The sequence below is a fragment of the Clinocottus analis genome, unplaced genomic scaffold, assembly GCF_023055335.1.
Source record: "Clinocottus analis isolate CAN_PGR_092001 unplaced genomic scaffold, fCliAna1.0.p SCAF_3, whole genome shotgun sequence".
Taxonomy (NCBI): Eukaryota; Metazoa; Chordata; class Actinopteri; order Perciformes; family Cottidae; genus Clinocottus; species Clinocottus analis.
The window spans coordinates 19,551,197-19,567,145 of NW_027176042.1; the positions used below are offsets into that span (position 1 = coordinate 19,551,197).

The following is a 15,949-nucleotide window of genomic DNA, read 5'->3' on the forward strand; positions in this document are numbered from 1 at the left end:
CCACTCTTCCACACTCGGTTATTCTTTGTATCAGCCTGTGTTCATTTTCTGTTGGCTTGAGGAGGTTACAGATCTATATTCTCCATCCAAGCCTGAATTATGACCTCATGGGGCTAACAGCTGCCATCACCATTCTCACAGGAGTTAATAGGAACAGTATGTAGCCTCTGGAAAGGACTACTTCCCCCTCTTTCTTTCTCTTTCTGTCACCACTATTTGAATTTTGGAGAGCCAACTAAACTTATTTTGTCCTCATTATTCATTTGTGTATTTATTTAATTTGATTTATTTACTCATATTAAAGCTGCAGCACAGATGGCAGCCTTCAACGCTCAATTCTGTAATTGTATACTCGCAGTCCCTGAAAATCTTTCAGCAACTATAATCAATATTTGTTTATACTGTTTAACATTCAGATAATTATTAGTGTTTTGTTTCAGTCTCTCCGCTCTCATCGCGCTGCCATGCAGCACCAAATGGCAAAGAAACAGGTGGCAACCTTTAGTTCTGAAAAGTGACGACAATGCGGAAGTGCAACTGGCCAACTGGTTGCAAAAAAAGGTCAGGAAGTCTATGAGAGAATATCCTTAATTCTGACTTGATTTATTACCTCAGTAAACTCTGTAAACAATTTATTGTGTCAGTCGCTAGTTTTTATTTACCTTCAAAGTCTAAAAAAAAACATGTATGCTTTAGAGCGTGGCTACCTTGTGATTGACAGGTTGCTACAAGAACAGTATATTGCATCTCTACCACTGTGTTGCTTCTCTATTGTCTAAATATGGTCACTTTTGTTTTTGTTTTTTTGCTCTGTGTCTGCTGTATTTGTGAATTAATAAGCAACTTTTTGCTAATAATCCGGACTGTGAGGGTGTGGTTGGATAAGATTGGATTCCCAGTTAGCAAATAACCCATCAGATTTTGATCTGTCTCCACGCCGACAAGGTTCTTCAGGGCCTTTCAAACCTTTTGTTTTCTGATATCTTTTTTTATAGAAAAAATAGAAGTAACGAGGATTCGTTCGTTTTCCTCACTGGTTAAAAACTACAGATCATTTCCATGTGCATTCTAAATATTGGAATACAGCTGACTGAAGTTGAGTTGAACTGCCTGTAGTAATATTTTCTTTAGAAGCCGTTGTCCATCTCATCGCTTCACTTGCTTCAGTCATAACGTTGGAAATCTGGAGCTATATTGCTCTGCGGTCTCCGAACTGCTGCGCTTCTCTAATATTTATTGTCAGAGCGGCGGCGAATTCAAATTTCTTGGCCGAGTGCTGTTCACTCTCATGAAACACGGAGCACAATCTGATATCCGTCTGTGTGCTTTCAGGACCTGCACTGGAATGTTGTGTAATGTGTGAACCATATGACAGTTATTTATCAAACGTCAGTACGCTCACCCACCCACTATCTGGGCTTTGAATCAGACCACATTCAACGCTACAGTCCCACTTTTCTGTTTGATTTCTGAAATAAAACAGCAGCTTTTGTGACAGTTGAAACTTTCACTTTTACTTGTGCAGGTCCGTCCACCACTTCGGTCCAGACGGAAATATCTCAGCAGCTTTTGGAATGATTTCCATAAACCTTTGTGCAGATTTTCATGGTTCCCAGAGGATGATTTCTACTGGTGATTCCCTAACTTTCATTAGCACCACCATGAGGTTGACTGTTTGTGGATTTGACTGACATGTCTCAAGTACTATTTTAGGGGCTTCTATAAATTTTGCTGCAGACTTTCATATCCCTCTCAGGATGAATTATAATAACTTTTCATTCCTTAACTTTTCATCGAGGCTCATCATCATTTTTCCACATCTTTGGTTTCAGACTTATACCTGCAAAAGTCAGTTTTAACTATGCTACGTTAGCTGATTAGCACATTTTAGCATGCTAACACTCAAAACTAAATAGATGAGCATGCTAAGGGTCACACCTGCTGACCGCCAGCGTGTTCACTTTGTCATTGAAAGCATGTTAGCATACCGATGTCTAAGTACAGCCTCAGAAAACTGTTAGCATGACTGTGGACTAATTAGGGTGACCATACCCACAACACCAAAAAGGAGGACACAGTGATATTTATAAAAAAATCACATAGGACGTTTTTTAACCATTTTTAACCGTTTTTTAACCATATTATATATATATATATATATATATATATATATATATATATATATATATATATATATATATATATATATATATATATATTATTTTCTTAATATGTATTTAACAATTAATGAACAGTTAGTTAATATGTATGTTTTTCCTGTATGTATATATATATACTTGTATATATATATATATATATATATATATATATATATATATATATATATACTCATATATTTATATAGATACATACATACACATATAATTGTCAAAAGTAAAAAGACACTGCTGTAGTTCAAAATAAAAAATAATAATCTTAAATTACGAAAGTCAAACTGATTTAATGTTACTGTGAATAAATAATAAAAATTGCTCGTTAGATCCTCACACCCAAATTATATGTCATGTTAGATATATGTTATTTAAAAAATGTTATTGTTTTAAAAATGTTATTGTTTTCATATATATATATATATATTAATATATGTTGTTTTAGATTATTGATATAGATTTATTTTTGCTGATCATTTAATTAAAAAAAAAAAAAACAGTGTTTTTTTCGAATTGCCAGCCTCGGGGTTGGTTGCGGCATCGTCGTATTTACATCTATTGTGCACCAGATACACGTAGATACTGACGAGCACCCCTTGACTGACGCATCGCTCTAGGGACTTGTACCGCATTCAGCTAATGCAGCCGTACAGCATACGGAAGTCACCAGAGTGTGTGGGAGGAAACTCAGGAAACCCACCTAGACACGAGGGCTAGTGCAAGCGCCAGACACCGGTTGCGAACCCGGGTCTTAGGTGTGCGGGTGCTAATCCTGGTATCGCCGTCTACCAGTCTAGCCCCCTACACCATCGTGATAGCCAATATGTTCAATGCATTACGTCCTATTTATCTAAGTTCTAAAGACATGGTCTGAAGTGAATTTATGTAGCGCTTAAACTTTACACCAATACTTTGGACAAGACTGCGCTTTAATTCATGTCACACACCACTAGAACCTCCCCCCCCGCCCCCCCCCTGACTTCCTTTTCCTGAAAAAAAAAAAAAAAAACCATCCTAAAATTACATTTTGTGACTGAGCAACAGTAGTATTCAGAGAATGTCAACTTTCAGTTGTGAGTTTTCTCATCAAGTACAGAGAAGATCGCACATTGAGAAACGGCCGCTGGAGACATCTTAACGCTGATTGGCCAAGACTCGACGCGTCACATCAAAGATGTTCTATTTATGAAGATGATAACATCGACGTTTCTCCGCGTCTCACAGTCCAACCTCAGAAACGCTGGCATGGTCGCGCGGCTCCAAAAAGGAGGACAAATGCGCGTCCGGCTTGTTTCTGCGCCGGACGCCGGACAGGACATTGAAAATCCGGACGTCTGGTCACCCGAGGACTAATTGAACACAAGACATTATGAAAAGCCATTTTTAATACACATAGAAAATAATCACTTCTGAAATGGCAAAACTAACTAAAATATTGGACCAAAACTCTTTCTCTTTTTAAAAAGTACAGTATAAATGGTTAAAATAAATATTCATTTGACTGTTTATATCAACTGCTGATAGAAAAGCAGACTAATACAGAGAATAGAGATAAAGCAACAGTTCACACCACAGTGGCATTGGACCAATGGGGATGGCAGCTATTACAGTGCTGATTTTCCACGTCTCAGCTTTTCTCTCCAGGATATTGAGAAAACTATGTTCTGTACAAAGTGCTATAGTTATACTGCATCTGGGATGGAAGTTAGCTCTGGTGTGAAGTCTGCTGAAAAGTTTATGGCTTTGAGTTTGGTGTGGAAATAACCGATCAACATTTCAACACTGTGATCCTGCTTTGTAGTAATCATGTGACAAGAAATTAAGCTGTGACGTGAGAACATCTGATCCTTATAGAAAAAGAAGACGTATAAAAGAATATATCTTTACATACTGAAATGATGACATTTGTATATACTGGTGGTTTATATACAGATTAGTTTTAGGTAGAAATGCAGCTGTAGTTTAGAGTCATTAAAGTGAACCTACAGGCAGCATCTGAACGCCAGATATCAAAATGTATTCAGCTCTCCCGAGTGTCTCATGATTTTTCTTGACCATCACACATGTTGGTCATCATCATATGGAGGAAGAGTGAAAGAAATCTGCCAGAAAACATTGTCCATCAATGACTTCAGCTGCGAAACAGACTTGATTCGTGAACAGCGTCCCTAATAAACACAGAACCAGCTGCACAGCGCAGATCCTAGCACTAGTAACACCAGCTGAGCCAGTCTCGCTGTCCCACTGGCTGCTAACTGGACTTGCTTGCTGTTAAAACCTGAGCCATAGCGACGTGAAGGCTGAGTCTCCCCCGCACTGCAGAGCTCCATGGGAGCCTGAAAGGAAGTGGGCCTCCTCTGTGGTCGGTCGGGACTGGACCCGTCGGTCGGCCTCTCTCCGATGAACAGCAGTGGGTGTTTCCTGTGATCCAGCTCCGTCTTGAAGAGCTCGAACTCCTTATGTGGCAGCTTGATGCCCAGCAGGGTGCACCCATCTGTCATGGCCAAGTCCTGCTCCACACCGATCTCCCAACCTCCTGCTCGACCACACTTTCCGGCCCTCGTCCCATTCAGTAACTTTGCTGTGGACTCCTCCAGAGCCGTGACTCTCACCGTGGTGACCTTGAAGACGAACTCAGTGGCTCCCGAGACCTTGGCGGAGGGGTTTCCCTGAGCGTAGTGGCCCGAGGCTCGCAGGGTGAAGGTGGGCAGAGAGCAGACGGGGTCCGAGTAGTGTCGGTAGACACCTCGCCATGCGTGCTGCTCGGGGTCGAAGGTGAAGTCTCGGGTGAGGAAGAGGACATTGGGACGGGTTTCGCAGCGGTGGCTGACCCAGCGGCCAATCAAAGACAATGGAGCTGCCGCGCTGTGGTGCAACACCGGGGGGCGCTGCTCTGAAGAGCGGTACACCAGAGCACACACAGGGCAGGGGTGCTTATGATGCTGCAAGGAGACAAGAAGAGAAGAGACCAGCTTATTTAGCATCCAGTCAACCAGTCCCATGTAAAATGTGAAATTTGTGATACAAACAAATGTGAAATGTAGATGTTTGCTCAGGGAAAAGTCTAACCAAAAGGCTCACCATGGCGTTCTGCAGAGGCTGTTGGTACCCTGTTGGTCTGTACTGAGTCCTCTGTGTCCAGTCAGTGTGAATGTCCCCCAAGAGCAGCTCCTGGACCTTCCCTCCATGTTTGTGGTGCTGCGTCTCCACCCGTATCACTCCCATCTCCATCATTGAGAAGCCCAGCGCTTCTAGACACCCCCTCCCTGCCCGGGTGTTGTACAGCTCGTGTGGCTTCCCTGGCACAACTCTCCCCAGGGTCAGACCCACGCAGGTCGGAGGCAGCATGGAGGCCAGCCTCTGCTTGGCCGCCAGGCTGTGGACCACGATGCCCACCTTGCTGAGGTGGTGTTCAGCTTCGGTGGCCCCGCGGGTGATCCAGGAGGCCTGGCGCAGGCGAAGCTTGCCCCTGATCATCAGGGAGTAGGCCGGGTCCTCGCAGCTGCTGTCTGTGTAGTAGTGCTGCAGGGCCTGGAAGTGACGGCTGGGATGGAAGGTGTACGAGCGGGTGAGGAACTCTGGACCGGGCCGAACTTCACACCTGAACACAGGGGGATGAAATAGTTGAATGAACAATTAAGTAAGATGAGGGATTAATTGTGTCGTGAAAAGCTGATTCCAGTTGACTTCAGGCAAAAGCGGTCGTTAGAACAAAGCTACACATTTTAACATTTCACTTTCAAAGCTGGTAAACTTATCAAAATCTAAATTATTTTCCCATGATTTTGTGGGCCAGCAGAAACATGTTAAGCCCATCACTGACATGTCATCTTAAAGGGTTCATATGGCAAATGTATGAGCAAAGAGTTGCTTATTTACACATCCAATAATTAACATAAACATGATCATTCAGTTGGAGTCGTGTCTCTGACAAAGTGAGTGCGTCATTCACTCTCTTGCAGCTCCGCTTTTGGTCTCCACCAACTCCGGAGGGAAATATCCTGCTATTTAATTGCCAGATGCTCCGCTCTATTCACCGGCTACAGTCTCTAACTGTACCTGCCTGTCGTTTGATGCTAAACGGATGGTGTACCGCAGCCATTTAGAGCCGAAAACTGTTTCCTGCTGCTGCTGCTGGGAAGGAACACAGATGAAAGCTGTGAGAGTGAACCCAAAAAATGAAGTTGTGGGCCAGTATAACTTCATAGTGGTGATTGTGGGTTTTTTTTTGGCACTATGAGGGACATCTTTCAGACAAGTAGGCATGTGATCTATTATTAATATAATTATATTTTTATAGAACATTTAACCAGGTCCTGAAAACCAGTCCCAAGTCTGCATTTTTGTGATTCCAGTCTGACTGAAAGCCACATCTCAGGTCTACATCTGCTTCAATTCAAATTCTGAAAGACAATGGTATGTTTGTTTTTTAACTACAAATACTAATAATCCAACCCTTGCTTGGGCACTTCATGGCTACAACAACTTAGCTTAAAACTCACCTTGTTGACACCCACGTGCCGTCCAGTCTTGGGGGGACGTCCGCTGTGATTCTCACCCGGTCCTGTAGGTGGCGGTACTGACAGTCCGGCTCCCACCGGCTCTCACTGAGGTTGGAGGAGGAAGTGAAGGAGGCTGTGGGCACCTCCCAGAGTTTACTCCCTGTCCCAGCCACAAACACAACTACAGAGAACAGGAAAGTCAGAAAACAGTGAGTAAACAGTGTCCAATCCGATAAACACGGAGGCGCCATTGCACCAGAATGATTCAGCTAAGAGATTATTAACGGCCTCCTTCATCAGAAATTGAAGGAAATGGATAACAGCCATGAGGGAATATTCAGATCTTCTCCCTAAACACTCTTCTGGTTGACTGCATGCTGATCCAGGGCTGTAATTTTGGTAAATGTTCCATGTAATGAGTGGTGAGCGGGTGCTATAGAAACCATACATAGCTGTGGATCTGGACGTTGGCCACGATGCAGACAGTTTAAACTTGTCACTCCAATCAGCCGGCAGCTGCAACACACAGGCCTCGTTTTGGGGGTTTGCTCGGAGGCAGAATGTGTGTGAGTGAGTGTGTTTGCAGAAGTGCATGCTCTATTGGTATATGTACATATATATATGCAGTTCTATCAGTGAGATAAACCAAACGCTGGGTCTCTGACAGCTCTAATAGCCGAGCCAAACACATCTATTGATAATATGAATCAAAAAACACTTATTATGATGAACGTTCTCGCTTTAGTTGTGCCATACACTGACAGTTAATTTAATTTAAATGAAAGCATTATTCATATTCATCATTTTATAACGTTTATTGATATGGCACGGTCACGTCTGCATTCAGTCTGCTTGTCGTTGGGTCATCACGACTGCACTCTTGGCTTTTGTTGTTGCACAGAGACGTGTGTGTGTGTGTGTGTGTGTGTGTGTGTGTGTCTGTGTGTGTGTGATGTCGACGCGGCAGGGCTGCGATCTGGTTTCAGTTGAGACAAAGAGGATTTTTCTGATTGTACCCTCATGTCCGCAACGCCAGGAAACCCACTGGGGTTCGTCGCTGCAATGTGTGTGAAATTATGGCTTCAGTTTCATTCTCCCAAAACAACAGTCAAAAGGCGAAGGAGGATGAGTTCTCACAGACGCCGCCGTCTCCTGTTGTCTTTCTGACCTCCTGTTTTTCATTTCACACGCCTCCACTCACTTTTATTCTTCAGGGTGAATTCGTACTTTTGGTACAGATTCAACAAATGACATGCAACATGTTAAATAGTGAGCTTGAGAGGTGCTGCGAGGCAGATTTGTTACCTTTGGACAGAGGTCACAAATCTCTAAAGCTGGCTGTCTCCCTCTGTTTTTAGGCTTTACGTTCAGATAAGCTAACAAGCGGCTGACTCCCGCCTTATATTTAACAGACAAATATGAGAGCGCTATCAATCTTCTCATCCATAAGAGTAATTGTGAAAGTCAGTATATTCAGCTTGCTTTTTCCCCATGTTTCTTCTCTCCTGCTCCCCGTTATCCTCATAGCTCTGGCATTCTTGCTCTCACTTTCTCAACTTTCCTCAAGGTCATCTGTGGCAGACAGCTTTACGGGTGTAATCTCACTCCGCTTCGCTCACATTTGACTTTAGACGCGCTCGGGGAGAACATCACCTGTCGAGCCTCCAGTTGCGCTGGGAGCTAGTTGTTGAGCCTCAGATCAGTTTGTTCTCTTTGAATGGAAAGTGTCTGACGTTTTACTTTTTTTTTTCTTCTTCCGTTAAAGGCTGCAAGATGGCGGACGGACTGATCGGCGTTCATAAACCTTGTTAGTGTCAGAGGGAGGATATTTTTTTGTTCCCCTCACTCCTGGAATGCTTCCCATATGCTGACCACAACCACAGACATGTGTGCAGCACAGTCATTTCCTTGCCTTCCACCTGACACACACACACAGACACACACACACATGCTCACACAGAAATGGACACACATGCTCACACAGACATGGACACACACTCATATGCAGAATTTGGATGGAACTATAAAGTCACAAACCACAAAAACAGATTAAAGCTCAAGGCACATTTCTCCTGTCAATTTGCTGATATGATTAATACTTCTTTTTCCCGTCACAGGCACTGAAACATGTTTGCAATTTTCCCCATGCGCTGATGTGTTTGTTTATGCTCCATGTCACTGCAGCTGGCGAGGGAACCCGCTCGGTCGGACCCAGCTGCGCTCCCACGGGGGAGCTCGGAGCAGAAATACTAATAAGGATTAATACAATTTCCACTGATCCTTGCAAGTCATCCAGTCGGCCTGTTTTGGGTTATCCACTCTTGGTAGCGGCATGCAACATGTCGCCGAAGCGGTTGCTCTTCTACGGTGCAATGAACGGACAGAGGCGAGACTCGCAGTGTGTGATGTGGAGTCATTTGGTGTGTCTGTTTTTGCCAAAACATTTCTATAGTCTTTCTTAAGGTCACTTGTCATCCAGCCCCGCTCCCTCGCTTGGATCTTATTCCAGTTGGACATATGGTTGCATTTACTAAAAGAGTACTCATAAAGGCACAGCTTAGTAAAACAAAATTGCTGATCGTGGGTTGTTTTTTTTTAAAGTATTCCTCTACAAAAGAGCCTATTCCAACCACAAGTGAGGCGATGTTGTAATACATATGATAATATCCAACCCCGAACTCACTTTGGAGGAGACGGGGACTGTTTTAGTTCATTCACTTCCTACATGGGCAGTCAGATATTATTAGTTTTACCCGTGGATGGATCCCACTGATTTATTGCACACAAGGGCCCATGAAACCTCCCTATTGATGCAGTCTGCACCTCCCTGTCACAAAATTGTACATCTTTCAGAGACAGATTTGATGTATTTTTACCGATAACATTTACTGTAAAACTGATAAATCTGACGTAAGCCAATAGTTACATTTTGAATGAAAGGCTCACACGGCAGTTTATTAGACACGCCTAGTATAAACTGAGCTTCATGATACAACAGTACATGCTTTAAATGAAATAGCACATTAGTATACAAATGTAAAACGTAGGTGTGCCTTGGAAAAAATGTAACAAAATGCTGTTTTACAACAACGAGCTTCCTACGTCGTCGTAACTAAAACACAACACATGCAGAACTGATGAAGTGCAACGCCAAACGTTTCCTTAAATTACTCCAGGCTGAGGTTTTACTCAATTAAGTCAAAGCATTTCACTGGCCTCCATGGATTCATAGGGTAAAATGTCAAGAAGTGTGTTTAGTTCACCAAAGCCTTATGGTCAATGATTAGCTGAAATCTTTTACACAAAAAGGAAACTTTGTACTAAAATAAGACTCCCTTGAATGAATGATTCTCTTCCCACATTAAAGTGTACTCTGTCCTGAAGCAATGCTTATGAACATTATGCAAACACAATTGTTTCTCTGAAGCTAATGTGTGGCTCTAGATGTAAAAGTTATTCAAATCAAATGGTCATTTTGAAGGGAAACGCTGTTCGGGAGGCACAAAAAGGGAACTCCTAAAAACAGACTCACTTGAATTACTTAACTCGGACTGAAGCCTTGGGATACATTTATGCAGAGACCGAAGACTGTGGATTGTGTTCCCCTTCACTTACATTGGGAGCTCCTACGGGATCTCTTACTGGTGAGTATTAACACACTGTTTAAATGCTCACATGGGCCCCTGCCTGTTGTTTTATGTGGACCTCACCGCTAAAGAGAACGGGACACAACCTTTGATGCGCACATGCCGCTTGGGTTGCCTCAACAACACACATAGAGAGAGAGAGAGGCGAAGGCCGCTTGTGATGCATCGTCTCGCTCACGTGGGCCAGGGCTGTTAATATGTTGATTGACAGCAAAATAGACCCATCTGTTTGTGTGCAAGCCTGATTTATATACGCGGGGAAGTTTTACAGCCAAATTTTCTCTCCGTCTCTCTGCCTTTCTGCGCTGCTGCAGTAATCCTGATGTCATCGTGGGGAGCAGCTGAACAACACACTTCAAATCTTGAATTACATAGGAAGGCAACGACAACGCTCAAGCCCCTCCCCCTCCCTCACCCCCCACCTCATCACGCAGTATCACGACTCTCCCACAAGGGGTCAGCGCAGCGGCCCGTGACCTGCGTGTGGTCTGGACGGTCAGTCTGTCGTCACCACCGGCCCACGACGCCGTCGACTGATGAGCGGCCAAAGTAATCAACCTGTCTTTGAGCTCCCATATTCATCCTGTCTCACACACACACACACACACACGCGCGCGCGCACACACACTGCACACATTGATTTGCAGCACACACTGCAGAAGGGACACCATTTATAAAAAGACCTCCAGGCTGCACTCTGTTTGTTTGTTTGCGTTTGTGATTACGGTTTGGCGGCCTTCGCTCTCCTCTCTCGCGTCTCACGTCTCATCCACAGCGCCAAAGTCCAAATACAGTTTTATGGACTTCTTTATTTGGAGCTCTCCTGGAAAAAACAAGAAAACCAGGTCCCAGATTCGGGGCTCGCAGCAGGAATCAAGTGCTTGACGTTTAAGTCAACCCTGTGCCTCGTTCATTAGAGAGAGAGAGAGAGAGACACCTCTGTCTGCGGCATAGCTGCTTCTATCGAGGCTTTTATTGAACCTGCCCAAGTGGAGGCAGTGATGGTGAAAGAAACATTTTTCTTGGTGAATGAAAACGATGGCACAACAGTGCCAATTACTCCATGTTCCAGTATTTTATTGGTTTCCTCCTCTTTTTTTCTTTTTTTTTTTACTCCATCCTCATCTCATTTCTTGCAGCGTGGTAACCCCCCCTGTGTCATCTCTCTTTGCCTCAGTGCTGCCGGACAAAAACCCTCCAAAACTGTCCCCAAAGTGCTCGTTGCCCTCCTGGCCCCGCCTCCCCCTCCACGGATTACCGCTGCCCCTTCCCCATGATGAAAAAAGCCGTGATGTTTACGGCTCATTTCTCCCGGATGGATTTCAGATTCCGCCCTTCTCTCTTTTTTTCTTCTTCTCGTCTTTGTCTCACTTTTTTTCTTTTCTTCTCTGTGTGACTGTCAGTGGTTGATGAGGTGCATGAAGTTGGTCAGGAGGTTGAGGGGGTTTGGAGGGAGGGACGGAGGGAGGGGTGAGGCTTCTTCATGAGCTGTGATGACAAGATTAGTGAGGTGCATGTGTTTTTGCTGTGTGTGATGCTGCAGTAGCTGAGAGATCCTGCTTCCACATACTTATGTGACTGCTGCACATTATTCACTGTTCACAGCTGCTTATTCAGTCGCAGAGCTTTCCTCCAGATTGTGGGGTCTTGGTGCTATAAGACAGTGATTCCCAACTTTATTTGGCTTGCGACCCGTTACAAGGGATGTCTGCAGTCCACTCGACACAAGATGTCGTGTGTTGTTGGATTTGTTTTCACCTGGACAAAGTGACATTACTCTTGACTTTTGTCGCTAAACCAGCTCTGTCAAAAGTGCCTTCAAATGTCACACATTCTACATTTAACACGTATAGAAGTAGAAAACATTGTGGTTGCACACGCAGCCAGCTGACTGCTTTACTGGCCTTCATCAGCTCGAGAGAAGTCTTCTTCTCAACTAAATACTATAGTTTCAGGGGAAAACATCCACAAGCACACACATCCAAACCAAAAAAGCGTTTCAAGCGTAAAGCGTTTGCTGCGGTGCCATGCTTCTCTCTGACTCCCACCCCTCCTTCCTGGTCGCCAAAGTCAGCCGGAGGTCAGGTTGATTTCGAAGTCTTTCAAAGAACATGAGGTCCGTTGTGTTATTCTAACCCTGAGTCCCCCTTTCTATTTTTCCGGGCTTGAACCCTCATGCATCTCGCAGGCCGGTCTCCCGGACCAGGAGTCTCCCTCTTGTTCCCGGGGCAGCTCGCTCGTGGTCGGCCTTCTGTTGTCTTTTCATCACAGCGTAAGCTGGTTAATCCAGCGGCCTCGTTTATTTAGAGAAGGGATCTACAGAGGTTTTGCCCAGCGGACGCTGCTGCCAGTTCCACTGTGGTTAGCGAACTCTGGCTCCTGTTTGCAAAGCAATAACACACACACACACACACACACACACACACACACACACACACATCGTCATGCTGCATCTCACACCTTAACCATGAGTACAACAGCTGCCACATAAAGCCAACACATCCACCATTTTCTCAGCTGTTTTTTTTTGTGCTGCACCAGGATTCCTGATTATATTAGCTCTTGACGCGCATCGCGTGTATCTCGTCTTGACGGACAGCCGAGGCAGTCGAGATGCAGATATTTGACGGAGAGAAGTTGATGGTTTGTTGATGCCTGTGCGCTGACATTTCTTCAGTTTCACCGCCATCCAAAAGCTCGGTTTGGAGATGTTCTGGGAGATCTGGTCTGTTTCAAGCACTGCATCCAAGGTTGGATTTGTATGTTTATGATCAAGGGTTTTTTGGGGGGAAAACAAAGTTGTGATAGTGGGATCACAACATGTTCCCATCCAGTCCAGTTTATTTCATACTTTCACTGTCCCATGACAGGAAATTCGTTTGTCCAAGAAATCCACCAGACCTCATCCAAACATTCACTGTGGTCTATTCCATGTGGCCACTTTTATCTTTCTCACTTCATCAAGTGAGGCAGAACTGAGTGTTTGTAGCTTCAAAGATAAAAGTTTGGGTTCAAAGTACGCTGCTTCTGGAAGCTTTTTCCCCTCAGGGAAATGACATCACACCTGTCAAAAAATTCTCCTGAATTAAAAACAATTCCACTTTTCCACGCTCCTGAAATTAACTCCTTATTAATTCCCTGCTCCGTTCGGGGTGAATAACTGCTCCGCTCCCTCTGACATCTGGTCAGGGCCACGCCAGCTCAACCTCGCCTGTCTCCTCTCGACTTGAGCGGGGAAGGAAAAAAAAAACAAAAAAACAATCCTGCAGATACCAGTCCACCAGTCCACCACTGAAGCGGCTCGGGATGGATGGAGGGAGGGACGAGGGAGGCGGGTTTCTCCGTGATAACTGGGCAGATGCCTCCTCCCGCCCACGCTCATCACCTTAACCAGCCCTGATGGGCAAAACGCTGCGATTCTGCCTTTGAGGCCGCGCCGGCTGGACAATCAGCTCCGCACAGCAGCCCGAGGTGAAGTCAGTAATGGCTGTGTCCTGTTATTCTAGCCATTAACGTAATGGCAACATTAGTTCCAGGGCCACGCTCCTCTGCTCCGAGGGAACCATTGTTTAAAGGCACCGGCCAGAGCTCTTCTTTAAAGACTCCTCCGACTGTCGCTTTGAAGACTCACAGATGAGGAGGGAACACAGGCCGCTATTCATAAGTGTAACGTCAGCGTAGGCCGTGTTTTTGGTTTTCAAAGCGCTGATCCACATATTGAACTCTGCAAATCATTTGAATTGTGACAAATGACATAATAACCTGCTTGTAATTGTAATCTCTTCCCATTTTTTTGTGTGTCTCTGTGTCCTGCCATGTGTTCCTCAAACTAAATCTGCAAGTGTTCAGCTGATTTCTCACATGAGAGAGCGTTTATCTTGGTTTTTTCTTTTCATAGCGGAGAAGCTTTGGATTACAGGGCGAAAATCTGCTGCAATCTTTTAAGACGACTAACTCTAACTATAAGGTTAGTTAGAGTTAGTCGTATACTAAGGGATACAACCTTTTTTTTTTTTGGGAGTCATAGACCATGTGATTATGAAACACCAGCATCAGTTTAAGCTTCTTCAAAAAAAATATTTGAAATGCTGTAATCTTTATCAAACTTTTGCACAAATTCACTGGACGGAAATCCGTGCAATTTATGGACCTAAATTCAGGCAAATTATAGATTCAAAAAGCTGTTTAAAGAGCTGGAGTAACACACACGTCATCCACATCACCAGACAGTGCCTGAACTCACCTTGCCACAGCCAAAGCATCCAGACTCCCCTCAACAGGTGACTGAAACGTCCGTTCAACATGTTTCCTGCGTCCGTCACACACTTCATTCACGCGCTCCTCGGCTCAGTAAACAAAGTTTGATCGTTGGGAACTCCAGGACACAGACTCCTTCACGTCAGCAAGAGACGGTCATGCAGGATATCACCATGACACGAGCACTTGTGAGAAGAGTCCAGTAATCCCTCAGAGCGCCGGTGTCCTTCAGCCAGCTGGGAGTTTCTTTTTCTTTGTCTTGTTCTTCTTCTACCTCCACTTCTTGGCGACCATGGTTTGATATAAAAGTCCAGTTGGAAACACACGCTTCATGCAACTTCTCCACACTGCTGCTGTCCTCAAGTGGGGAGAGAGGGAGAGTAAATGCTCTCTCTCTCTCTCTCTCTCTCTCTCTCTCTCCACTCCCCTTTCTCCCTCTCTCAATCACACACCGTTGCCTCACTACTGTGCGGCTCTGTGGATCTGTTCCACTCGATGCGTGTGCAGCGAGTGTGTGTGTGTGAGGAGTATTTTGTCTGTGTGCACTCCTGTCTGGCTGAGAGAGCGAGAGAGAGAGAGAGAGAGAGAGAGAGAGAGAGAGAGAGAGAGAGAGAGAGAGAGAGAGAGAGAGAGGGAGAGAGAGAGAGAGAGATGGAGGGAGGGGGGGCAGAGATAGAGAAAGTTTCTGTGTGTGTGTGTGTGTGTGTGTGTGTGTGCGCGTGTGTGTGTGTGTGTGTGTGTGTGTGTGTGTGTGTGTGTGCGCGTGTGTGTGTGTGTGTGTGTGTGTGTGTGCGTGTGTGTGTGTGTGTGTGTGTGTGTGTGGAGAGGGTGTTTGAGCTTCAAACTTCCAAAAGCAAACGGTGGAGCTTTTAGAGCAAGGTGCAAAAGGGCAGTTGCTAAAAAGGAGTTGCTCCACCCGAATTACAGTACAACAACCCAAAAGATAACAACATATTTTCTTACCTACCGTAGCTCTTTTGTGGTTTTTAGCCATCAAGATAATTTATGGTTTTGAGATAATCATCTCTGAGGTTCCTGCCTCCGCCCCAATAAAGTTGAAGAATTGCGATAAGTTAATAACGATAAGTTAGAAGTGGTGTAAGGGATGGCAATTTGAAATGCAGTGATTACATTACAATTCCCATATCCACAGTAATGCTCCATTACTTCAACAGACAACTTGTGGGGTTTGTTCTCTCTGCTCTTATTTATATTTTGTGTGTTCTTATCTCGACGTTATCCTGATAATTCAGGAATCACCTGGATTTGAACAGTAAACACGATTTAATCTTATTACGTCTTGTTTTCTACTTCTACATGTGTTAATATCACGTGTTGACACTTATAACTAATACATTGTAATAATTAAATG

The 15,949-nt window shown here is 44.5% G+C and overlaps 1 protein-coding gene across 1 annotated transcript; it reads right to left on the reverse strand.

Moving 5' to 3' along the window:
- Positions 1-4,080: 4,080 nt before the first annotated feature.
- On the reverse strand, positions 4,081-14,942 carry apcdd1l (adenomatosis polyposis coli down-regulated 1-like). The gene is made up of 4 exons (XM_068594910.1): positions 14,564-14,942; positions 6,674-6,854; positions 5,253-5,772; positions 4,081-5,113 (listed from the first exon to the last, which is right to left on the reverse strand). Exons 1-4 carry the CDS (start codon positions 14,649-14,651, stop codon positions 4,340-4,342), a joined length of 1,563 nt encoding a protein of 520 aa, XP_068451011.1. The 5' UTR covers positions 14,652-14,942; the 3' UTR covers positions 4,081-4,339.
- Between the last annotated feature and the right edge of the window lie 1,007 nt (positions 14,943-15,949).

What these genes read in the sequence shown, in the direction of transcription:
- apcdd1l (XM_068594910.1), bottom strand. Translation starts at nt 14,651, where the DNA reads ATGAAGTGTGTGACGGACGCAGGAAACATGTTGAACGGACGTTTCAGT. An exon ending in GATGCTTTGGCTGTGGCAAG is followed by an intron (nt 6,855 to 14,563) that starts GTGAGTTCAGGC and finishes TGTTCTCTGTAG; the next exon opens with TTGTGTTTGTGGCTGGGACA. An exon ending in GGCACGTGGGTGTCAACAAG is followed by an intron (nt 5,773 to 6,673) that starts GTGAGTTTTAAG and finishes CCCTGTGTTCAG; the next exon opens with GTGTGAAGTTCGGCCCGGTC.